This window comes from Magnolia sinica, chromosome 2 (assembly GCF_029962835.1).
Source record: "Magnolia sinica isolate HGM2019 chromosome 2, MsV1, whole genome shotgun sequence".
Taxonomy (NCBI): domain Eukaryota; kingdom Viridiplantae; phylum Streptophyta; class Magnoliopsida; order Magnoliales; family Magnoliaceae; genus Magnolia; species Magnolia sinica.
Genome location: NC_080574.1, coordinates 139,465,653 through 139,492,151, shown reverse-complemented (window position 1 = coordinate 139,492,151; position 26,499 = coordinate 139,465,653). Strand labels below are relative to the sequence as shown.

Here is a 26,499-nt window from a genome sequence, read left to right as displayed (position 1 = left end):
AGGTTGGCCTCACCATAATGATTTCCCAGTGCAAAAATCAGCCCCGTCCACTCATCAGGCTGGCCCACCATACAAAATAATCGATAGGTGCTGATAAATAATATAATTGTCGTTCGGATGTTGAGTATATGGGGCTGACTTTTGCATAACTTGATCCTGATGGTGGAACAAACCTAGTGGACGGGTTGGATGTCGCACGCACATGACATGTTGAAAGTTATCTGCTTGACAGACGTTAACTGACCGTCCAACCGTTCGGATGTGACATCTCTGTATGGTATAAAATGTGCGTGTACGTGCATATGTATGTATGTGTGCATGTACAGTGCAGGTCTCACGTGCAAATAGCTGACTGTCCAACTACGGTCCAAGGAGCGAGTAATTGCCGATGCGTCATGATTGTACGATTTCCAACCGTCCATTATGCTGGCCACAAAATGAATATAGTCTAATACAAGAATCAGATCAATTAATTCTTCAGGTGGGCCACAGACGTACATTTATTGCACAAAAAAAAAAAAGCAGATTTAAAATATATCTAAGTACACATCTACCCAACTTTATATAAAGAACGGATCTAACTGTAGTAAGGCCTTAGAGTGTATGATAGTTTTGCACAATCTAAAAAATGGTGGTGACAATGCAAAGCTATCAAGAGCACCTAAATTGTGGATGGAACATGTTTTAAATCACACTGATTAAGCAATCCTAACCATCCAATTAATGGCAGATGGATGGTTCAAAAGTAAAGTAGTGAACGGTCCAAATTCGGAAGGGAAAAATCAGGGGTTGATACTATCCTATTCGGTGCATTCCTTTTTGGGTCAGCCATTTGGACAGTCTGGATTGGTATACAACTATGCCATGTGTACGGTTGAAGAATCTACGCCATTTTATAAAAAGAACCGTTGCCTCTCGCTAGTGACTTGCAACGATTACTTTCTGTAACTGAGAGTCACGTGGGTGTATCTTTTATAAGATCAACTCCGTCCATCACGTAAGATGCCTTATTTTCACTGTAGGATCCAAAATGGATGGTAAAAAAAATATTCACGTGGACCACGAAATAGGAAATTTTTTTGATGGGACACCTATAATTAGATTTTTGTAGGCCACAACGTTCTGTTTTTACGCCATCCAATCCATTCATCTGTTGTGCCTCATCAGGACGAGAGGAATAGCCAAGAATAACAGTATTCTAAAACTCAGATGGGCCATGCCACATGAATTTAGATATTTTACGTATATAATTTTACGGGATGGCCACCTGTGTATTGAATCAGCTTGAATTTTTGTCTTTAGGACCAAACAAGGGGTGGTGTGCCTGATGGACGGTGCAGATTTCATCCATGTTAAGTCTTTTCCCCACAATAACACTGGTAGTTTGTAGCTACCCCATGCGAGGAACGCATGCGTTTACTTTTCTATAATGGTGCGAAACAAACATAAGAGCCTAAACCCTGCAAGAGAACATCCACAACTGTCTGTCGTCTAAGATTACAAGTAAGGTGGGCCCCACTGATCAGTACATGAATACAACTCATTCCCTCAATAAACTAAGGGCCAAGCACTTATAAGTGCCTCCCACTATCTCGGGCCCACCTCAGATATCACGATATAATTTTTGGTAGCTGATTCCCTGCATTGAAAGGCACGGCGTTTTAGTGCCTCCAAACCGTGTAACACACGTGGGACACGTGTACGATGATGATCTGAACCGAACATCCTGTAGGATCAGCCATTGATTGGACTTTAATTAAATTTTTTTGTGATGGGAAATATCATAGCCGTCTGATAAATGAGCTTCTCCTCGCTTAGCCGTTGCTTATCTTTGTCTTTCTACGTTTGTTTGTTTACCTCCATTTGAAGGGCTGGGTTCGTGTAAACATTGTGATTTTTGGGGAATGGCCCATTCACCGTTTGAGATGAAAATTTGACAGTTTTGATCTCATTCATGTATGCCACGTGTTCAAAATGAAGACACAGGATTCACTTCTATTTTTAGGAGTTGGTGTGGTTGGAAAAGGTTGTCGCATTGACTCGGAGTCGGATGAGTCAACACGGACTATCGTATAAAACGACATTGAACTTTCCCTAGGAATCCACCCAATTCCAGCTAAATTCTCCGTATTTCTATTTATAAAAATTTTGATACTCTGGCAGAGTTGAGGGATGATACACAGGTACTTTGGAATTCCATACTTGGTATACAAGTAATTTAAAGTAAACTGACTAAATTATGGGTCCTGTACCCAAAACCTTGCTAATTTGATTATTTCACTATTTGATTGGTGGATCATGATTGGACGGTTAATAATGAAAATATCGAATGGTTGTATTTCAACAAACAAATGTCAAGAAATCAGTGGTTAGGATTGTTGAACCAACATGATCTTGGGATTTTGACTTAGAAACAGTGAGTTCCAAATTTTAGTCGGTTTAAGTTGAGTTAATTTATGCCACGTGTATGATTTCTGAGTGCCTGAGTATCAAGATTATATGCTACCGCCGGAGCATCAAACAGCTCCCCTATGCAAAGACGAGATTGGGGACGTAAGAAGCACGCGGTTAAATGAGTCAGATGACGTCCGGCCCGGTTTATGATCTAGATTAGCGCACCATACATGAAGGCTTGATTTCGGAGATCAGGACCATTCATTTGGTGGGCCCCACCATGAATGATCCGATTTATAAGAACAGCACTTATAAGATGATCCAAACCATCTTGTTTGTGGTCTGCAGATGGACAATTAGAAAAGAAGGGGGAAACCCTTTTTCTTTTTTCTTTTATAAGACTTAACTGATCTAATCTGAAATCTGCCAAGTCACTGACTCAAACTGCGCGAGTCATGACTCACTTTGATTTCGTTCCGAGTGGCAATTTTGTTATTTTATTCAAAACCGGAAAAAGGAAATTTCATGTGTGTACATTTGAGAGGGAAACGGATTGGGTGGGGACCCCAACACCACCAGCGCTGTGGGGCCCACCTTGAGAGATATGTTTTATATCCACTCTGTCCATCAGTTTTGCTAGCTCATTTTATGGCATGATCCCAAAAATGAAGAAGATCGGACGCTTAAGTGGACCACACCATAGGAAACAGTGATGATAATGAAACCCACCTTTGAAACCTCATGGGGCCAACAGTAATGTTTATTTTCCATCCAACCGTTTGATAAGGTCATACGGACCTTGATGAAGGGAAAACACAAATATCAGCTTGATCCAAAACTTACGTGGTCCCTGAGAAGTTTTTAATGGTGGGATTTCAATCATCACTCTTTTCAGGAGTGTGGTCCAGTTGAACTTTTGATCTACTTACGTTTTAGGCTCATTCCCTAAAATTATCTGGCAAAACCGATGGACCGTGTGGATAAAACACATGTACCAAGGTGGGCCAGAGTGCTGGTGTCACCGTCCAATCTGCTTCCATTTGGGAGTTTGAATGTGATTTGATGGGATGTGGACAACATGTAGGGCCAGCGAACCCTCTTTTAATAGATGGGCCAATAAAGAAGATTTTCTTTATGACTCAGCAAAGAGATATTCAGCTCCTTGAGACAACAAAGGGAGTTTGGTTATGCTGCGAGGAGTTGCATGATACTCGGCCTCTGTATCATACTTGACACGCAGGCACTGAGAAGCAGACTTCAGCTCAGGTAAAACCGACTGCATTGTGGAATCTACAGTCACAAAGCCACATTCCCAAGATCAGATTGTTTGAACAATCTCAACCTTTGATTCCTGGGCAATTGTTTTTGAGAATAGGACCACCGGATATTTTTTCACTTTTAACCATCAAATAAATCTCCACCAATCCAATGCTAAGATAATAAGGATCATGGTACACCTAAACTGGGTCCCATGATTTGGACCGTTCAATTTGAATTAATTGTATCCCATATGTACGATTTTTAAGTAATTCTTAAATGCTTGCGTATCATCCATGCCACTCCACCACAGTATTAAAGCTTTTCTCTTATGCTGTATGATGGGGTCTCAGAGACAGTGAACTGCACAGAGACCTAAAACAAGATACTGCCACCGTAAGTGGGCCCTTGATTTCATCAAAAAAATAAAGTAGCGGGCCATTGGCAAATTCCAAGTGCTCCGTACCTTTATTTTAAAAAATTATTATTTTTAAACCAAAGGAGGATACTGAGGTTGTTTGTGGGCCCTTGATAAAAACGCCCAAAGCTGGAGTTATATGATACTCTGGAAGCATATGACGATTGATAAGCAGGCACTGAGAATTTGTACACGTGGCATACATTAACTCAAACCAAAACAACTAAATTGTGGATACCACAGTATCTAACCTCTGAGTCGTGGAAACTTTTTTGTTGAAAAGGACCCTTGAATAAATATCAACCAATCAGATGGTCTGATAATCAAATAAGTGTGATTTTTGGTTCATCATACATCTAAACTGAAACCTATAACTTGGATAATTCGTTTGATTTATTTTTATTCTATGCATGTAATTTTTAAGTGACTGTGTATCATCCATCACAATCTGACAGAGTATCTATGTTTTTCTTATGTAGAGAATGTCCGCATATACGATGTATCTGCAAAAATTCGCGCAGCTGGGCTTATAGGAACATGATGTGTAACGTCATAGTCAAACATGGGAACAGTAATATGATACAGCAACGTTGCAGGTGTGGCCCACTTGATGAATGGCCTGGATATTGCCTACGTGTGAGAGTCCTACAAGAGAAGTGAGGTCGTGCAAATCACCGGAGCTTTCGGAGTACTCTCATATTTAAAGGTAGAAGACGGTTTCGGGGGCATTTGATGTGAAGGCGCCGCGTTTGGTGAGTTTGAAAGTTAGACAGTGGAATTATTGTGGAATCTCTTCCGCTCTCGCGATTCTCCTTTCGTTTTCAAAGTCGTTGGTCCTACACTCTCCGGCTTGGCTTTTGAAAAAAGAAAAAGAAATAAAACTAAGATTATAAATTTACCTAAATACCCTTAATTAATACATCGCCATTATCACTTGGGTTACCTACCTAAAGCCACATGGGCTAAAGAAGTCCATTACCCAGCCCGTCCCCACATGGTTAAAAAGTAAAAACCCAGCCACTTGGACTAGCTTTCCAGTCTCCAGTTGAGTTGGGACCCGCGGGTGGTGTGACTCCTACTAATCTAATTGGGTCCAATTGAGTCCAAGAGTCGGATGAGTAAAACATTAGGAGGCTAGGTTGACGCATTGCTGTCTAAGGGACGTTCCAAGTGCGACCAGCCTAGTTAGCCATCAGACCTTTGTCTTGAACATGTAGTGGCAAAAATTGATCTAGAATCCAATATTTGTCTCTCAAAGGTGAAAAACTAAGATTTAAAATATATCATTTGTTCTTCTAACGATAAACTTACATATGACAGGTGCACATTGCGCTTTTTTAAAATGTAATATATGTCCGGTCAATCATAGATATTCCAACCTTATTCTCACTTCTAAGAAGCCACCAATTCACCTCTAATAATATTTGATTAGTGTGAGTACTTTAATGTATGAATGGCATCTAGACCATTCATTAAATGCCCTAGGGTTTTAGGTGAGGATCCCAAAATTTTGTGTGGGTCGAGATAACGGAAATAGTGCAAGTGACCAAGGGCAATGCCCACCATAGAATCCAGATGGAATGTGCATATATTCAATCCAACCCATTCATCAAGTTTTCAACAAAAGATCAAGTGACACTGGATCCTTACTCTTGCTCGAGTGGTAGACTCTCAGGAGTTTCAACACCCGGTCAAGGGTTCGAGTAACTCTTGCTCAAGTGGTAGACTCTCAGGAGTTTCAACACCCGGTCAAGGGTTCGAGTATCCATAGGTGGTGACATTCCACTAGTGTGAGTGTGTGGGGGTGGGGGTGTGCGTGTGTTAAAAAAAAAAAGAAAAAAAGAAAAAAAGCGACACATGGAAATTTAGGCCATTCTCAAACTTAGGTGGACTAAAAGTATAGATTTTAGGAGTGGTTGTACATTGACCCGCGCAATGTCCTAGTTTTGCATTGGGATGATTCATGGGTTGTAGGGTGAACATGAAAAGGCACATCACATACACCCTTTAGAATTTACATAAACATCATTGTGGGGCCAATACAACTCAAAATTATCTTAATCAACATGCATTCGAACCTATGTGATGATTCCACATGTTAGGACCATGTCCTTATGGCCTCATGAAAGGGTGAGTTGAATTAGAGCTTGGATTGACATAAGATTGAATAGATGGTGTGGGTTGGGATATGTGCTTGTTGTACCTTATTTCTAGCTATTTTGAGAAACTCAATAGAAGGGTGGCACGTGGCATTGCATGAGAAATATGAAGTGGATAAAAATATTTTTAAAGATTTGGAATGTCTTTTGCAGGATTACAACTTGTGTAAATCTAATTGTACACATACGGGGATGATTGACGGAGTGTTGTAGTCGACATACAATAAATGCAATCGAGCTGTTAAAGATATTTAAAGAAGTATCTAGAGAAGAGAAGAATTTAGAAATATTTTTGGACTATTGTAACCATTGCAATAATAGAAGAATGATCTGTAATAAAATGTTATGGCAAAAATCTATAAATATCAGAGGAATGTGACAAAGAAAAAGATATATAAAAAAAAAAAAACCAACAAATAACAATTAATCAAATTTATCAATTTATCTTTTATTTCATTTTACCCTAGAAGTAATGATAATTCTTATACATAATCTTAAGTTGTAATATAAGTCTAAGTTCATATGCTGGATTTGTTCTCTATCCAATATCAAGCAGTTATTTCAAAAGATATATTATTGCAGTTGCTCTTAATGGCCGATTGTTAATTCTTCTTTTTATCTAATTTGCATTGATATTCTAAAAGTCATTTCTCATCCCTTTGACTATCATATGATTGTTATAAACTTTTGCAAGTGGTGAGTAAGCTACCAATCTTCTCATAATTTGATCAAATAGGTTTATAGTGGACATATATATCTGCTTATTTTGACGGTTAGGGTCAAAGTTGATTGGTTTGGATCGGGCTACTATATTGATTCCAACGCGACACAATAAAAAAACGGACCAAGTGACCAACAGTGCTAACATGGTTTGCTAGGCTCAACATGGGTGGATCATGCCCCCAAAGTTTCACAAAGGGGACGAAGCCTTTGGCCTGAAAATAGATGGTTAAGAAAAAAATGCAGTGATAGTCCCCACTCAACTGAACAAAGCCTCAGGATTAGAAGTCAAGATCTTCCACTCTTAAGATTTAAATGGTTCATCCACGTGGGTGCCGAATGATCTAGATCGTATAAGTCCTCTATTTTATATTTTTATCTTTGCGAAGCACAAATCTTGTTTATATCGCGGATGATTGCTTGCCATGATTTTTCGCAATAATGTTAGGACAATATGAAGTACTCCCATTACGGAGAGTTATTTGATACACTGACAGCGTATGACACTTGATACGCATGCTTGTACATGTAGCATACATGCACACAAATAAAACCTACTAAATCGTGAAACCCTTTGCCCATGAGTCATGATATCCTAGTAGATTAGTTAAACAATCCTAACCTCTGATTCGTGTACACCTATTTGTTGAGATAAGACTAGGGCTGTACACGAACCGGGCTAGCCCGGTTAACTCGCTCGACTCGGCCCGAAAAAACTTGACTCGGCCCTACCCGAAACTGAGTTCGGTCCGGGACGGGCCATTTTCTTCAACTCGAAACTGAGTTTGGGACGAGTTCGAACAGGTCCCAGTTCGGCCCGACTCGGTCCGAAACTTGACCCAACCTGGCCCGACTCGGCCGTTTACATATATATATATATATATATATATATATATATATATATATGTCCTAAATCCTTACCCTAATCATTTGAGACAGAGAAGTGAGAACATCGCCTGACCCGAAACCCTAAAACTCTCTCTCTCTCCCCCTCTCTAATCTCTCTCTCTCTCTCTCAATCTCTCTCTCTCTCTCTCTCTGTCTCGTCCCTCTCGTCTCTCCCTCTCTAATCTCTCTCTCTCTCTCTCAATCTCTCTCTTGACTTTTGGGATAGTTCACCGCTCATCTTTGAAGTGACAGTGACTCATCCACCTTACAAGTGTCATAGATTTACAGTAATCCAGGCCATCCAAATCGTGGGTCCCTTTGTAGATGGAGTAGGTCCGAAACTGGCCCGAACTCGCCCGATTGTTGACTGGGCCGAGTTCAGGCTAGACATGTTGGCCCGGTGACCGGGCCGGGCTGGGTTTGACTAGTGACCGGGTCGGGCCGGGTTGAGCCCAGTTCGACTCGGTTTGGCTCGATGTACACCCCTAGATAAGATCCTTGGATATTTTTCATTCTTAACTGCCCATTAAATGTCCACCAATCAGCTAATCAGACCATTGAATAAGCATAAGTTACTTTTCATGATACATCTAAACTGGGACTTAAAAATTGAACAGTCTAATTTGAATTACTTGTATGCCATGTATGCAATTTCTAATTACATTCCAAGTGCCTGAGTATCATCAATCTTACTCTTCAAAGAATTAAAGTTCATAAGGTGGTGAAATAATGGCACGTAGATCATTGCCATTATGGGAAATATTAGGCCAATATATGTCCTTAAAAGGGAAATTATTGTTTAGCCCATGGTAGTTGTTCTTTTGCTAATTATGAAATAAAAAAATCTAGCTAAGCAATTAAAAATAATCTCTACTAAATATGATACAAGTTATGGAGAGTCATGCAAATTTATTAGTGGATATGGGAGGGTTTTAAACTAAAATGAAAGGCATTTAGGTAATTTAATAAGGTGATGCCAAAGCCCAGATAGAAGAGATGATTAGAGAGAGAGAGAGAGAGAGAGAGAGAGAGAGAGAGAGAGGCAATAGGTCCGGTTCCGGTAGAGTTGGGTCAACATAAGCCTAACCAATTTTCACATGGTGGAATATATATCATTTTACTCCAATTAATTATATATTTTCTTCATTCTTATAATTTATGTGCATGCATGGAAAGGATGTGGCTGGGACTAATTCATTGGAAAAATTCATTGAGTTCTTTATAACCATATGGAATGAAGTATGATGTGAAATACATTGTGAGCCTTGACTTGTTTTGTTCTTTATATACCTAAACTATTGTGATAGTCAAGAGATAGTTGAAATAGCTTAATTTACAGTATGCTATTAATGGTGTCGCTTTTTCGTATGGTGAATCTCTATTACATAACATTGTCTCCACACATATGTAAGTGTATACATATGTACACATTGACTGGTTTTAGGAAGTAAATCTGTATTTATTTATTTGGTATTAGTTTGTATTTTATATGCTTGTTAAACATATCCTTATCCTTAAGAAAACTTCATATCCTAGTGAAAATTTGGTCGATTAATTTGATTCATTAATATGTGAGTTTTTTAAGTGGATTGTAGTAAGTTGGGTGATTGATCATGTTTTTATAAGAATTACAATTCTTTACAAATGATTTACAACCCTTATGTGTCTAGTTTTATATTAGAAATTGAAATGATTTATCAATATAGTTGTGTAAATTAGTTTTGCAAATTATTTTAATTAAATAATTAATTTTAAAATTATCATATGTATTGTTTTGTAAAATTAATAATTTAGATATATTTTTTTGATGATCAATCATGGTCATATGATGCGATAGAATTAAGATAATGGACTTCAATGTGATACATAAAAGGATATGGATATGATAGCATAGGAAAAGGTGATCATATATATGCATGCAATGTATATGTAGCATTTGACTAGTTAAAGTTCTGTGTAATTAAACCAGTATATTGTGAGTGCGTGTTTGTAGTTTAAATGGCTTACATTGATTGTCTCAAAAAAATCTCACTATGATAAGAAAAACTTGGTGGCAAAATGCTTATAAGTGCATAAATATATGAGAACAACTTATGAAACCATGCAAGGTTTATGCCTCAGGAAAGTTTCCTTAGCACATGAAGTAGAAACATAAGGATAGCCCGTTCAATAAAAGGAGAGAGAAATAGCAAGCGTAGATCGCCTTTCATTCTCTATAAAAGATAAGATTTATTTAAGTTTGTGTCAATGCATACATACTTAGAAATACATTTGATTTGATTCAATTTACTTTGCTTCCGCCATGTGCAAATACTTTCACTAAGTAGGTTAAGAATTCCAGCTCAAGCCGAGCCCAATTAAAATTCATCAAACCTAAGCTTGATCCGACACATTTTTTTAATTATTGGATCGAACTCAGCTAACTTGATCGACCCAACACCATTGCACTTGGTTTAAGAATGAATATGGCTAAAGGCATGCATGCTTTGCCTAATTAATGGATACACATAAACATGCATCCATTGTCCCTATGTATCTATACTTATCATCTATTAATTTGTGTTTAGTTATAGGTTGGGTTAAGTCATCATTTGGCTAACTCATTGGTACGCTATATGGATAGGGCTGAACCTAAGCTGGACCTATTTACTTAAACAGTCACATTTTTGAACCCACGACCAATCACCTACCCATTGCCTAATTAGCCCAAACTCACCTCTGAAGTGGGTCAGGCTAGCTAACCCATGGGCCGACCCAATCCATTGTCATGTAGGTACGTGCTGACATATGGTATTTTCGTTCATAACCATTGTTATATACTAAATGGATATTTATTTAAAAATAATTTGACCAAGCTTATAACAGTAACAATTTACAATATGACTTGTTACAAGGGGACATTAAACCATGATTTAAGTTACAAGTGATCATTTTGGTGCTGCACCATGAAGTGTGACATGGTTGTTATGAAAAGAATATAAGAAATCATCTCCTAATTATTAGTAAGATGCTAAGAAATTAATTATATGCCTACGTATAAATCTATCTTATTAAACAACACCAAGAACCAACCCAACCACATATAACCTTCCATCTGTTTCTTCCAATAGTTGGAAAATCCAAATAAATTCTACCAGTAGGAAGTCTCGCTCTGCCTTGTAGAAAGCTACATCCTATCAAACTCAATCTTGTTTTGAGTTACAAGTCATTGTGGGTATAATTTCTAGACCCCCGCTGCCCTTTATTTGACCCAATTAGTTTTTTTTTTTTTCCCTCACACACACCCCACATAGGAACTCGAACCCAGGATTTAAGGGCCTGTTTGGAACACATGATTAACTAGTATTGAATTGCATTAGATGGAATTAACACTTATTACACAATAATTATATGCCAGGATGCCATGGTATTAAGTGAAACTTACAATTGGTGGACTATGAAATTGTAAACAAACCAAATTGCACAATTGATGATCATTACTTGTATGTATATGCTACTCGGTTGTCACATGTAAAAGTTGTAACTGAATGGATGACGTAAATGAAACACGCTTCAATACGGGCGATGGATGGAATCGATTTAAAATTCACAAGAAATCTCATAGTTTCTCCTCATGGGACTGGTCAACGTGATACATGTATTAATTCAATCCTTTACATTATTTCCAATTGGGGATGGAATTTACATTTGATCCAATGTAATTCCATACAACCTAAGATTAGTCAATTTCAACAAAAAGTGTTCGTTCTTGCAATTTTATACTCGACATGCATCATATTAAAAAAAGTATTTTAAAAACTTTCAAATCAAAACAGGCCTGGCTTTACATTTAGGGGTTCAAAGTCGTGAAAGTGTCTCACGTGGCTGGTTCAAGTTGACTTAGGTTCAATCAGACCCTATTAGCCCAATTGAGTGTTAGACTTTATTTAAGACCAAATGACTTAGTCCGAATTACAATTGCAGAGTTTATGCTTAAGAGCATTGACTGAGCACAACATTACCAGTCCCACACCCATTTACAAGGCCATTTCATTCTATTGCACAAATAGACAAAGCATTAAATGTTTTAAAGGTTATAAAATAAATTTGACTGTAATCAAAGAAAATATTAAAATAGAAATAAATCAGATCAACCATGCAGCAGCACAAACACTACAAGAGCGTATGGTTCCCATTTTTCTATTGTCAACATAGCTGTATTCTGATTTTCCTTGGAATCCAGCTAATGTTTGATAAATCCTCTTTAATTAAATGCATGCAGAAAACATAACATTCCTGTTTGAATAAGTCCATTAGTAGGCCAAACGTTAAATAATCTCTGCCGATTGTGACATTCCTGTGTCTGTGTGATAGCAACATGACGTGTGGCAAACAGGTCCTGCTTTCCCTGTATGGAATTGGGTGAGTCTGGGGTTTGGTGGCTGTGGGGCCACCTTGATGTATGTGGTATAAATCCACACGGTCCACCAGTTTTTCCAGATCATTAAAAGCCCACCATTAAAAAATTCCTAAGGCCGACTGTAATTCTTCTTTGCCATCCAACCGGTTGAAAAGGAAGGTCAATGAGGCCTGAATGAAGGGAAAACACAAATAACAGTTCGATCCAAAATTATAGTGGTCCACAAGAAGTTTTTAATTGTCAATGAACACTTTTTGTTTGTTGTGGTGTGGTCCACTTGAGATTTGGATCTGCTTCATTTTTGAAACAATGCTATAAGATGAGCTGAAAAAACTGATAAATTGAGTGGATATAAAATACATACATCAAGGTGGGCCTCACAATCAGGGACTCACCCACTGAGCTATTTACTCGGGACTCACCTAATCCGCACCCTCGATGTTGACATGCATTGCCCGAAGAACACATCCTAGCACGATTTTGGAACTTCGAATATTTTTTTAATGGAAAAAAAATATAAAAATGCAGTGTTTTAAACGCCACCTAACTTTAGGTAGGTGAAAATCGAAAGCACGTGAGAGAGAAAATAGAAGCACATGAGGGGACAAAAAAAAAAAAAAAAACAAAGATCTCGAATGCTCATTCTAAAAAGGAAAAAAAGACCCATACATCCAACGTACGGATATCCAGATGGATGGCTTAGATCATCTAACAACTACCCTTGTGTGTCCCCCAGGGTGGAGTAGATCATAAGTGATGATGTTTTTAAAGAAAATGATCAGCGGTCCAAATTCAGTGGCGATATGGACTATATCAGATGATTAAGATCTTCTGTTAGATTTTGCTTTTAGCTGTGCCCATTCAACATTAGCCACACGATTTGAACAGTCCAGATTGATGCACGCATATGCCACTTCATGCGGTAGACTACCACTTCAATGGTACAGATGTCCTAAGCAAGTTGCATGCTGGCAGGAAAGATGCATTGTTTGCGGGATCTTTGTAACTGAACTTGCTTCACACGTGGCAGTAAGAAACCATACGTGTGAAAATTGCACCCCTTCACAAAGGAATCTCCTTTGTGTATAAGCTTAATATATTATCTCAAAAATTAAGATGCTCATTTCTTCAGGTGGGTCACAAGTGTACGTAGAACGTGGACCGTTCGTTTTCTTTCATGCACGTACGAACAGCCAGATGATTATATCTCCCTGTTTTTGAGGCATGACATCTGAAGAGCAGAGACCGTCTGATGAACAGATCTGTTCCTTCACACGCGCGATTTCTTATCACGTGTGGAGCTGGCTCAGTTACATAGTGCACTCGAGTTTTCATTGACCCGGACCGGAATTCTCTGCAACTCGTCACCACATGTGCGCGTAAAACACCCAGCTTGTGGGACCTACTATGATGTATACGTAAAATCCACTCCGTCCATCAGATTCTGTCCTCGATTCTATGGTCCAAAACAAAAACTCACCAAGATCTAAAACTCAGGTGGGCACACCACATGAAACAGTGGGGATGAGATACCAAACAAAGGTTTGCATGTGGGTCCAATATGGTGAGTCACCAGATGTAACTCACCAGGATTGAAAATAGAAAAATCATCGTGATCCAACCATTAGGTGGGCCATACCGTCTGCACTTAGAGGTTTTACGAGCAGTTTTTTTATGTTTTCCACTGATGTGTTCCATTAGAGTCTTTTATCAGTCTTATCTTTTGTTTGTACGGTTGAAATATGGTTCTCACGTGATGTACGTAGTGGATTCACGTATCAAACATTAGTGGACCCCATAGAGGTTGGGTGTTTCACGCAACTGCGTGAAAACAGGTGTTAAGGACGATTCCGGTCCCATTGATCCGGAGAACGGTTATTTGAAAAATCCGGGACATAAGTGTCATTTTCGAACACATTGATTCCGGATGCATTCCAAGCGCCTGCCCTTCTTTTCTCTACCTCTACCCCAGCCGATCATTTGAAACCCCGTCCCCCACTCCCTTAAAAAAATCGCCGATTCTTACAGAAACCTCCAGCAGCGTTCTCACTGTCCAGCAACATCCATTTTTGTTCCTTTCTTTTTTATTTTATCCCAAAAAATATATAAAAAATAAAAATAAAAAAGAAAATACATAAACACAAAAGCCAGCTTTCATTCCTCTCATTTCCAGAGAGATAGAGAGAGACAGACTGAGAGAGAGAGGGAGAGAGAGAGAGAGAGAGGGAGAGGGAGAGCGAGAAAAGCTCTCTTTCATGGCGGATTTCCAGCACCCTCTCTTCAGCAAGCGCTCATCTTCAACTCTCTCGAAGAAATCGCTCATCTCCAACGGCAATGGCTATGATGACGTCTTCGGTGGGCCACCGAAGTTCGCCATGCCGCCTTTTGCCGCCCGGATTGAAGACTATGGGGAGATTTTCGGGGGCTTCTCCGCTCCGAAGAGCTTGGCATCGACAATCCCGTATCTGGATTTCCCTGCCGAAGGAGAAGATGACGATGTCCCCTTTGACGTCCGCGGCTCGAATAAATTCGATTACACGCAAGTTTTCGGTGGTTTCGATGGTGGGGATTTCGCCGTTTCCTATGAGGAAATGTTTGCACAACCTAAAGGGGAGGAAACTTCTTCCACAAATTCAAGGTATGATTTCCCCCCTTTTTGCTTATTGTTTGCGTTGAACTTGAAGAGCAATCTCTGTTATATAGCATTTTTTTCCTTTTTTAGTTTTTGTTGATATTTACTGATTTTCCCTTTTATTTATGTTCCGTGTTTTAGTTGTTCGTTGAATTCCATTTTTAATTGTTTATGTTTCTAATTTGTTTTCTTTGTCGTGTTCATCTGATGGGAAGTTTAGAGCAAGTTGAGTAAATTTGGTTTTTGGGGGAGTTGTGTTTTCCTGCATTTCTGTCTGGGTACATGTTTGTAGTCGCATGAGATTTGAAAAGTGACTTAGAATCTCATGTTATCACAGCTTTGTTTACGCCCATATGCACCTTCCCATGTGGCTACATCATGCCAGGCTGGCAGCGGTGCACCGGGTCAGCTAATGTGGCAATGGTGATGAAATCAAACTAGAACATAACTATTCGAATACTTACCTACTTCGGTCTATTCCGCCGCTAAATGCTCCGATATATCTCCGATCAACTCATTAATCAGCATTTTTTTTTTTTTTTGGGGGGGGGGGGGGTGGGGGGGTATGGGGTAACAGAGGTTTTTGGATAGGTATGTGGAATTGCTCCACAAATGCTCAGTAGGGTCGCACCTAAGGGCTAATGGAAGAACCACTCTAGGTCTTGAATCCCATTGCAGGAAACAAAGAGAAAAAAAAAATTTCCTAATTTCATTCACTCAAAATTGTAATAATCTGTCCATTAAAAAAGTCCATATGTAATGCTTTATTGCCAAGTCATGAAGTAATACTATCAATAAAAGAATCAAGGCTGGAAGCCTATTGGTTAGGATAATTAGCTTCCTACTTGTATATCTATTTGTAACAAAAGGTAACCAGCAAATACGTTAAAGAAGGGTCCAAACAGAGTAAGAGCCCAACTATCACTAAATTCATACATTCATCAGTCCTGTAGAAGCCTGTAGACCCTATACATAACCATATGGGGTATGGCACGAAGTGGTTGTGCTAAGTTGTTTTGTGGGACTTGATTGTGTTGTCATGTGAGCCATGTTCATAATCATGTATTGGCAGGTTCTGTGCTTTTCTAAGGAGCCTACTACTCAGAGGGCGAACTTTCTTGTATTTGGGGTGTGACTTTGTGTGTAGCAGTTTGCTTGGAAAATTGCCCATCCATGACCCTACTTTGCGTGCTTGCCATTTGGGGCAAGCATGGAGTAGTTGGGGTAGGGTTAGTACTGGATGGGACTGTGTTGGCATGCGAGTGGCATCTCTGAGCCTTTGTCATTGTCATTGCTGGTTCCAAGAGCTTGCGTAAAAGAGGAAGGTTGATGTCTGATGGGTAACCGATCGTAGAACTTTTGCCAAGTAAAAGCCAACACCAATCGTTCTTGGGAAACTCAAGGCTTGGACTTGGCCTTTGATGGAACTTTTGGACTCATCTGAGTCCAGAAATTCATTCACTAAAGTAGAAAATATAGAAGAATAAAGGAAAAGCAGAATGAGGATTACTCTTTTTTTTTTTTTCCCCTTCTTCCTGTGTGTCATAGAAAAATTCAAGAACATGTCTTTATGAGTCATTTTGCACTATTTGTCCGCTGGGCGTGACATCACAAGTCCTTGCCATCCTCAGTCCCTCATAAAATCAGCAGTATAAATAAAATCATTATTTGGACTTGGCCTTCTATGGAATTTTGGCTCATGTGAGTCTCAAATTTCATTTACTAAAGTAGAAAATTTAGAAGAAGAAAGGAAAGGCAGAACAAGGATTACTCATTCTTTGTGGCATTGAAAAATTCAAGGACATGTCTTTATGAGTCTTTTGGGATCATTTGTACACCAGGCATAACATCACATGTCCTTGCCATCCTCAGTCCCTCGTAAAATCATCAGTATAAAATCATTACTTATGAATGATTATTTTTTCAAAAAATTTCGAATTCATTTGTTTTCTAATTCTATCCTTCCTGGTCTTTTTATCTGTCCTCCCCCTCTCTCTCTCTCTCTCTCTCTCTCTCTCTCTCTCTCTCTCTCTCTCTTACTAATGAAGTGGTCATTCTCAACAAAGAAAGGAAAAAAAAATCTGTAAGGAAGAATTAAAATTCTGAAGGGAACTGAGATTTCTTTCTTTAATTGCTTCAAATTCTATATTTGCAAATTGGCATCAAATGCACTGGATTCTCAAACACCATGTTAAGAACCGTGAGGAAGCCTAGCAGTGGCTGCTGTAATAATGAATTACAGTTTCTTGTTTCAGATCAGATTCGTTCAGTTGCTTGGTCAGTACTATATTTGTTATTGAATATCATGCGTCTTTTTTGCGAGCGCTGATCCAATGCTGTATATTTCCTTCATTTTCTTTTTTGAGTGTTATCTTTGGCTGTATTAAAAGACAAAACAGCTTAGCTACACATACATTTCAGTCATTTCAGTCCCTATCGGTTAGAATTTGATCGCAGTTTGTTTCATCTTCTTTTTATTTCCTGAATGTGCAGGACACCGGCCGAAATGGGATCCCAACAGCAGGCACCAATAGCTGTTTCCAGAGCACCTTCAGAAGATCATTACGTGGATCCCTTTGCTAGTTCAGAACAGAATAAGTTCCTGTCGAAGGGAGACTCTCATCATATATATGATGGCATGAAGCAATTCAATGTGTCATATAATAAGTCTAATCAAAGAAGCATAGAAGATTCAGTGAATGGGACAACACACATAGCTGAACTCCATGAGGTTTCTGGATTTACTTTTGTAGTTGATGCATGCTCCCCTCAAAACACAAAATGTGACAAACCTTTGCCCCAGGGAACCGATGATCCCAGTCTCAATATGGACTCTTCTGGGGGAACAATGGAGGAAAATCATTTCAAGGAAAACGCATCAGACATCCCTGCCCTCAGTAATATCATCAAGGCTTCTGGAAATGATCTCAAGGCAGAAAAGGAACAGCTCGACAGTAAATCCAGTGCTTCGGGGGTCAATCCTGCAGGTGAACAGTGTCAGTTACACAATTCGTGTGATAACCTGAAGCCCAGTGGTGATAGATCCTATCCTGAAAAAGTGTTTTTAACTGTCTCTGATATTAACCTTCGGACACAACCCTCTCGACTTCCACCTCCCTCAAGACCACCGCCAAAATTAAATAATAAGCAGGGAGATTCCCACAAAATGATGGACACAAACTTGAAGTCTTATCCAGCTGAAGCACATTTTTGGAAACCTCAGACCATGGGCGGAACTCGCCACTTCAGGGCTGCTTCTGAAACTTTCATACTTGAAGAGTCTGCCAAGGATAGTTCACCTCTTTTCTTTGATGTAGAGGTAGATGCAAGTTCAGATGCTGCAGCTTCTGCAGCTGCCATGAAAGAAGCTATGGAGAAAGCTCAAGCAAGGCTAAAGAGTGCAAAACTATCAATGGAAAGAAAAAGAGAGAAGTTTCAGAACATTGTGAAGCCTGGTTTAGATGAAGACAGAAGGTGTAAGGAAAGAAAGGAGGTCAAAGCTGCCCAAGAAAACTGTAAATTCGAGGAAGAGAGAGCAGGGGAATGGAAAGCAGAGAACCAGTTCTTTGAGCTGGTAAAAGATGTGAAGTTCAAAGCTTCTCAGGTGGTGCCCGAGCAGGAGAATAATGAGAAACTAAACACAATTGCAAAGGTTCATGAGCGCGAATTGAATGAGAAGAAAGCAGCTAAAGAAGCAAGTGGACTTGCAGATAGTGAGAAAATGAGAACACTTCAAGAGGCCAATGGGCAGGAAGAGAGCGATAAGAGACAGAAAGTAGCTAAAGAGGCTCCTGAGAGGGAGAAAATTGAGAAGAAACTAAAAGTAGGCCAAGCTGCTCATGAGCTGGAAGAAAATGCGAAGAAACTAAAAGCAGCCCAAGAGGCTCATGAGCAGGAAGAAAATGACAAACTAAAAGCTGCTCAGGAGGCCCCTAAGCTTGAAGCAGAGAAGAAATTAAAAGCAGCTCAAGAGGCTCGTGAACGTGAAGAAAATGAGAAGAAACTGAAAGCAGCACATGACGCTCGTGAAAGGGAAGAAAATGAGAAACTGAAAAAAGCTCTAGAGGCTCATGAAAGGGAAGAAAACGAGAAGAAACTGAAAGCAGCTCTCGAGGCTCGTGAGAGGGAAGAAAACGAGAAGAAACTGAAAGCAGCTCTAGAGGCTCGTGAGAGGGAAGAAAACGAGAAGAAACTAAAAGCAGCTCAAGAGGCTCGTGAGCGCGAAGAAAATGAGAAGAAACTAAAATTTGCTCAGGAGGCTCGTGAACGGGAAGAAAATGAGAAGAAACTGAAAGCAGCTCAAGCGGCTCGTGAGCGCGAAGAAAACGAGAAGAAACTGAGAGCAGCTCAAGTGGCTCGTGAGCGCGAAGAAAATGAGAAGAAACTGAAAGCAGCTCAAGCGGCTCGTGAGCGTGAAGAAAATGAGAAGAAACTGAAAGCAGCTCAGGAGGCTCGTGAACGGGAAGAAAATGAGAAGAAACTGAAAGCAGCTCAAGTGGCTCGTGAGCGCGAAGAAAACGAGAAGAAACTGAGAGCAGCTCAAGTGGCTCATGAGCGCGAAGAAAATGAGAAGAAACTGAAAGCAGCTCGTGAGCGTGAAGAAAATGAGAAGAAACTGAAAGCAGCTCAGGAGGCTCGTGAACGGGAAGAAAATGAGAAGAAACTGAAAGCAGCTCAAGCGGCTCGTGAGCGCGAAGAAAACGAGAAGAAACTGAGAGCAGCTCAAGTGGCTCGTGAGCGCGAAGAAAATGAGAAGAAACTGAAAGCAGCTCAAGCGGCTCGTGAGCGTGAAGAAAATGAGAAGAAACTGAAAGAAGCTCAAGCGGCTCGTGAGTGTGAAGAAAATGAGAAGAAACTAAAAGCAGCTCAAGCGGCTCGGGAGCGAGCAGAAAATGAGAAGAGACTAAAAGAAGATCAAGCGGCTTGGGAGCAAGCAGAAAATGAGAAGAAACTAAAAGAAACTCAAGCGGCTCGGGAGCGTGAAGAAAATGAAAAGAAACTAAAAGAAGCTCAAGCAGCTCGGGAGCGCGAAGAAAATGAAAAGAAGCTAAAAGCAGCTCAAGAGGCTCGTGAGCATGAAGAAAATGAAAAGAAGCTAAAAGCAGCTCAAGATGCTTGTGAGCGTGCGGAAAATGAGAAGAAACTAAAAGCAGCTCAAGAGGCTCGTGAGCGGGAGGAAAATGAGAAATGGCAAGCAGCTCAAGAGGGTCATGGGCACGAAGAAAATGAGAAGAGATTAAAAGCATCTCAAGCGTCTTGTGAACAGGGAGAAAGGGTGAAGAAATTAAAAATGGATCAAGGAGCTCATGAGCAGGAAGAAAATGAGAAAGCAGATCAAGAGGTTCATGAACAAGAAGAAAACGAGAAGAAATTAAACAGAGATCGTGGGCGTGAAAAGGAGGAACTGAAAGCAGTTCAAGAGGCTTTTGGGCAGAAAGAAAATGAGAAAAACCTAAAAGCAGCTCAAGAGGCTTGTGAAAGGGAGGAAAATGAGATGAGGCAAGAGGCAGCTCAAGAGGCTTATCAGTGGGAAGAAAATGAGAAGAAACTAAGAGCAGTTCAAGAGGCTCATGAGCGTGAAGAGGAGAAGAGGTTGAAAGCAGCTAAAGTGATCCACCTGCATGAAGATAATGAGAAGGAACTGAAAATGGGTAAAAAGGCATGTGAGCAGGACGGAAATACGAAGAAATTACAAACAGCTCAAGATACTAATAATCAGGAAGAAAATGGTAAGAAACTGAAAGCAATCCAAGAGGCCAGTGAAAATGGAGTGTATGAGAAGAAAATGGAAGCAGCTAGGGAGGTCTATCTGCGAGAAGATGGTGAAATGAAACTGAAAGCAGCCCAGATGGTGAGCAGGCAAGAAGAAAATAAGAAGAATTCAGAAGCAGAGCAAGAGGTCCATGAGTGGGAAGATGGGAAGAAACTAAATTTGGCTCATGAGGCCCATGGAGGCAAGGACGACGGGAAAATGAATATCCGAGAAACTCAAATGGCCCACAATCAGGAAGGAAATAAGAACAAATACAAAGCAGCTCAAGCAGTTTTCCAGTTGGGCGAAAATGGGAAGAAATTGGAAGCAGCTCAACGGGCTAGTGTGTTGGAAGGGAAAGAGAACATATCAAGAACAGCTCCATTTGTTACAGAGAATAAACTTACAGAACGAAAAGAGCAGAACGATAATGAAATTCATGGAACTGAGGATAAGGAAAAAGAAGAGAGAATGCGTCGAGAAAGAGAGCTGGAAATGGAGCGAGCAAGAAGAATAGAAGAAGAGAGGGACAGGGAAAGGGAAAGAGAAAAGGATAGAATTGCTGTTGAAAGAGCAACCCGTGAAGCTCGTGATAGGGCTTTCTTGGAAGCCCGAGAGAGGGCAGAAAGGGCCGCTGTGGAGAGAGCGACAGCTGAAGCTCGACAAAGAGCCATGGCAGAGGCCCGTGAAAGAGCAGAGAAGGCTTCAGCTGAAGCTCGTGAAAAATCATTAGCTGAGAAAGCTTCTGTGGAAGCTAGACTTAGGGCAGAGCGTGCAGCAGTTGAGAGAGCAACTGCAGAGGCTCGGGAGCGTGCTGTAGAAAGAGCTCTAGCTGAGAAGGCAAAACGGGCAGCTGCCACAGATTCTTCCAGCAGTACTTCACAGAGATATTCAAATTCCACAAATCAAGGTGGTATGCAATTCCATATTTGCTATTTTCTTGCATCTTTTTATACCATTGATTCTTCAGAGCTTTGTTTGCATTTTCTTGGGTGCTTTGCTTATGAATTATACTGTTCTGTCACAATGTAGCTTCCTACTCTAATGGAAAGCATCAAGGAGCTGAGGTTGAATCAGCCAAAAGATGTCAAGCAAGGTGGGAGAGAAATCAACGGACAGTCGAACGTGCGGTATGTGCCTTGTTCAAAACCTACATGTCTGGGAATGCACTTGACAGGTCTGCAACCTGTTTATATGATATTCCGTGTTATGAGTAATAGAGATAAAATATTTTTCTGTAGGTGATGTGGTTCTGTTTAATTTGGGAGACAAGCTTCTTGAATGGATTGAATGGAATTACTGTGAGCTACTGAGCTTACATTTTTTGTTTTCATTTCAAATTTCAGGCAAAAGCTCTTGCAGAGAAAAATATGCGTGACATTCTTGTTCAAAGGGAGCAAGCAGAGAGAAATGTAAAATATCTGTTCACAGTCCAGAAAACTCAAGGAATTACTGTTTGTCTTGCATTTCTTTCTGTCTGACCCAAATCAAATCATGATTGCAGAGATTAGCAGAAACTCTGGATGCTGATGTTAGAAGGTGGTCGAATGGAAAAGAAGGGAACTTACGTGCATTGCTCTCCACTCTGCAATATGTATGCAAGATTGTTCTGCAGTTGCTAATACTTAAAATTTATTATCTCTGTAACTGTTTTGATTACTGCTGCTTGGAGCTATCATTATCTAATTGTGTTGACACATGTCATGTGCGCGACTCCAAGTTGGTCCATGTGATGAAAAAAAAAAAAAAACCGGAAAGTAAATAAAATAAAAGAGGCAACGTCCCTATTTGACATACATGTGGGGACTACATGATGAGTAGACCAGCATGATTTTGGGAGAGATTATATAGTTAGTGAGGCTTGCCTGATGAGTGTGGAGTGCCGCAGATGTGGCATACATAGGCACATATTCCTATGTGTACACATGTGCATGTAGTTACGTGTGTTGGATTAGGAAACTTCCACGGTCTACTAGGGTATTATTATCACCTTAAAAGCAATGTTTTAAGACCCAGACAGACCCTAACCTGTTTTTGTGCGCAGTTTTACAATGTTTGTACTGGAAACTAGAGAAGGGACTTCAATTCCATTTCTTAACTGTAGCTGAATTGGCATGTAACGTCTGTATAGGCACCCAGAGAAGAGACTTCAATCCCATTTCTTAACTGTAGCTGAATTGGCATGTCCTAGTTTCCTGTGGCATAAATCAAGTCATCTTCCTCTTTTTTCTAGGTCCACCTCATACAGATAATTTGACTCCATCATATTGGTAGTTTTATGTCCAATCCAAACCGGGCCAACCAGTGGCATCATCATGGTGTTATAAATGGTGGACCAGACAGTTGGACCGGATGGCTGCCCGACCTGATGGTTGAACTGGTTGACCCAGATGATTTGAACAGTTTTCAATGGGTTTTCTAGTGTCACAGTCCTTTTCGTTGCTGAATATTCCATGAGATGATTGGCTAATATTTTTCACATCTCACAAATACCAATATTAATATTCAGTCTGCAATCTTGCCAGTCGATACATATGAATCTGTTGTTTGATCCTGTCTATATTTGTTGGCAGATCCTTGGGTCCGATAGTGGTTGGCAGCCCATTCCATTGACAGATGTTATAACAGCTGTTGCTGTAAAGAAAGCTTACAGGAAGGCCACTCTGTGTGTTCATCCCGACAAGGTGCAGCAAAGAGGTGCAAGCATTCAGCAGAAGTATATCTGTGAGAAAGTTTTTGATCTGCTAAAGGTGTGTTGCTTGCTTTCCTGTTTCCTCATTCCATATAATTTACTTGAATCCTCTTCATGTTGAAATTAAAATATTGAAAAATATCATAGCATCTAGATCTATACTACATATAATGCTAGTAGCTTTTGGACATTTTTGCCCCTACAATTAGTCGGAGGAGGGGGGGCGTTAACAAGTTGTTTTGAGGTGTGGCTGGCCCTTCAACCAAGGGGTATTTGTCTTATCAATCCATTGATTAGAGTAGGCCACTCCCACTTCTCTTCCTCTTTGTGTGTAGCCCACACATAAGCATGGTATGAGGGGGCATGCAACAAAGGCTCCACAGGGCCCACTGTGATGACTTGTAACATCCACACTGTACATCTGTAGAACTGGCTTATGTTAGGAAGACAACCTAAAAATGAGGCAGATCTAAAGGTCGAGTAGGCCGCTGGACCGGAAAAAAAGTGGCCATGCATTGCCACTGTCGAAACCCTTGTCTCTCAGTGCAGTGCGTTTTGGCACACCCTTTCCAACAAGGGTGCAAAACAACGTGGTATGGATCCCCTATAATCAGCTTAGAGGTGTTGTCTAAGAGTAGACAGTCATGTATCAGAGGTCCATTTGCATGAAGATGCTGATATCTTAGTCCATGAGCTTGCAGCATGCATTTGGTTATGCATTATAGGGGATGTTGAAGTCCCATATTTCCATCTGAATAACCTTTCCCCAAGCTTATATAGGTTCTTTTCTGTAGCTTCACAAGAAATGTATGTTACGCTGCTCGAGTCTTAGTCACATCTGTGTCCTATCTTGTGAGTCAAGCTCGGTCCAGTTCTATTTATTGCCTTCAGATACCTGCTGTGTTCTTCTTGCATCGGGTCATGAAAATCTACTTTGGGGCCAGCCCATTTGGCCATGGATAGATACATGAGCGAATCATGTTGCAATTATTAGTATTATCTATGCTAGTCAAGCTCGGTCTGGTTCTATTTATTGCCTTCAGATACCTGCTGTGTTCTACTTGCATCAGGTTTTGAAAATCTATTTTGGGGCCAGCGCTTTGGCCATGGTTAGACAGGAGCGAATCCTGTTGCAATTATTAGTATTATCTATGCTATATATAATGCAACTAGTGTGTGGCCAATTTTACCCCTGCAATTAGTTGTGGGGGAGGGTGATAACAAGTAGCCTTAGAGACTTTTCAAAAAAAAAAAAAAACAAGTAGCCTTAGAGACTTTAAAAAAAAAAAAAAACAAGTAGCCTTAGAGACTTTTCAAAAAAAAAAAAAAAACAAGTAGCCTTAAGAGTGTGGGTAGCTCTCTTCAACCTAGGGTTATTTTTGTCTTCTCAATTTGTTGATGAGGGTACGCCACTCCCACTTCTCTTCCTCGCGGTTAAGCCCACTCATAAGCGGTGTACGAGGGGACCATGCAACAAAGGCTCCTTGGGGCCCCCCATGATGACCATGTGATGGCCAAACTGTACATCAGTTGTAGAAGCTCATGTTAGGACGTCAGCCCAAAAATGAGGCAGATCTAAATCATGAGTGGGCCACAAAACAGAAAAAAGTGAGCATAGGTCGCCTACCATTAGAACCCTTCTCTCTGTCTCTCTCATTACCTTTTGTCACTTCTTCCGGATTAAACACAATTTCAGCAATTCATTTTGCTTGTACACCCAAATGGTGCGGCGTGTTTGGATATGTGGAATCCGACAGAAAAGAAAGGGGCAAAAAACAACAATAATCATCTAATGATGATTTCCATGAGAACTATTATGACATGGTTTTCAATTTTGATCACTTGTTTGGATAGCATGTGGAAATCTCAGATTCCTCTCACAGTTACTCACCTAGTTTCTTGTGCAAGAATCCAAATTATGGAAAAGTGCAATGATTTCTGGGTGGAATCCACCCTTTATTTTGCCATCCAAGCAACATAAAATTGTCATATCAAAGGAAAATCCCTTCTCTATTGTTTTGCATGGAATCCATTGTTTCCAAACATGGCCTTATTTGCTAGTTGGTTGTTGCTGCTTCCCATGGCACCAAAAGGCATTCATTAAAGCAGTAAGATGCTCTAGGTGTGATAATTTCTAAGGCAGTCTATGGACGACTGCATACTATCTTTCAGTTGGCCTGTCTTTCTGAGCCACCTCGAGAAACCACATTTTTTTACTTACCAGTTGATTTTGGCATGCGCTGGGTTGACTCAAAACTCAGGCAAGTTGACTCGACTGGGCAAGATCTCAAGCTGAGTCACATACACTGCGTGAACATTAGTAGAATGTCAATTGGGAAGGAGGGAATTGAACTCTCCACCTCTGCTACAGGAAAGATGGAAATTAACCAATGCACCATTGAGTGTTTAACAATAGCATTTGTATTTTATATTACTACGTTAAATATCTACTCATATCCGTAATTTTTTAAATATCGAGTTGAGTCGGGTAGGGTTGAGTTTTTGAGTCAACCTGACCTGGCTGAACATCAAGCCAAGTTTTCGGTTTTTGAACTATGGGTACAGCTTCGAGTTCTTTTGTACATGAGTATTAATAGAACCGGCGATTAGAGCATTTTACTGATCTTGTGTTTATTCTCAGGAGGCATGGAACAAGTTCAATTCAGAAGAGCGGTAGCAGATGCTGTTTAGGCCTGTGAAGCACCTGCCACTGATAATTTTCACCACAACCCATCTTGTAATTTTTCATTCTGGTAGCAGTCAACTAGTAATGTAAGCATTTTTTTTTTCTCACCCATCTATTTAGTTGGGAAAATCATTGTAGCTACATGAAACTGGTAGGTGGGTAATTCATCCATTGGGTGGTCTTGATGGATCAATGAGTCTGGGTGTTATCATGATCTGCGGTGTATAGTTGTTTATAAGTAGGACAGTTCTCTTCAGTTGTCAAAGGTTCCATTACCGTCAGTGCTGAACAATGGTTTTAAATATGATGAACTGGCAGTTCATTGGCATGCATTCTGCAGTGTGGGTCCCTCTCTAGCTCAGGTTGGGCTCTGGTTGCCCCTCAACCCAACCCAACCTGCCCGAGTTGCACCCCTAATCGTGGGTCATCTCTGCAATCACTTGCAGGAATTGCTTAAGCGTTTCTCATTAATATTGAGGAATGATAAGAGGTCAGGTCCACC

The 26,499-nt window shown here is 40.2% G+C and overlaps 1 protein-coding gene across 3 annotated transcripts; it reads left to right on the top strand.

Annotated features, from left to right (window-relative positions):
* The first annotated feature begins 14,251 nt into the window (after positions 1-14,251).
* LOC131237946 (auxilin-like protein 1) lies at positions 14,252-26,193 on the top strand. Of its 3 annotated transcripts, XM_058236055.1 has the most exons (8): positions 14,260-14,873; positions 17,361-20,337; positions 20,386-21,529; positions 21,652-21,749; positions 21,966-22,031; positions 22,124-22,213; positions 23,193-23,369; positions 25,953-26,193. In XM_058236055.1, exons 1-8 carry the CDS (start codon positions 14,491-14,493, stop codon positions 25,986-25,988), a joined length of 4,971 nt encoding a protein of 1,656 aa, XP_058092038.1. In that variant the 5' UTR covers positions 14,260-14,490; the 3' UTR covers positions 25,989-26,193. The 3 variants fall into 3 exon arrangements, 2 of the variants coding, with proteins under 2 accessions (XP_058092038.1, XP_058092037.1); XM_058236054.1 differs by having other exon boundaries at positions 14,261-14,873; positions 17,361-21,529; XR_009167464.1 differs by lacking the exon at positions 25,953-26,193 and having other exon boundaries at positions 14,252-14,873; positions 17,361-21,529; positions 21,652-21,796; positions 23,193-23,242.
* The last annotated feature ends 306 nt before the right edge of the window (positions 26,194-26,499 follow it).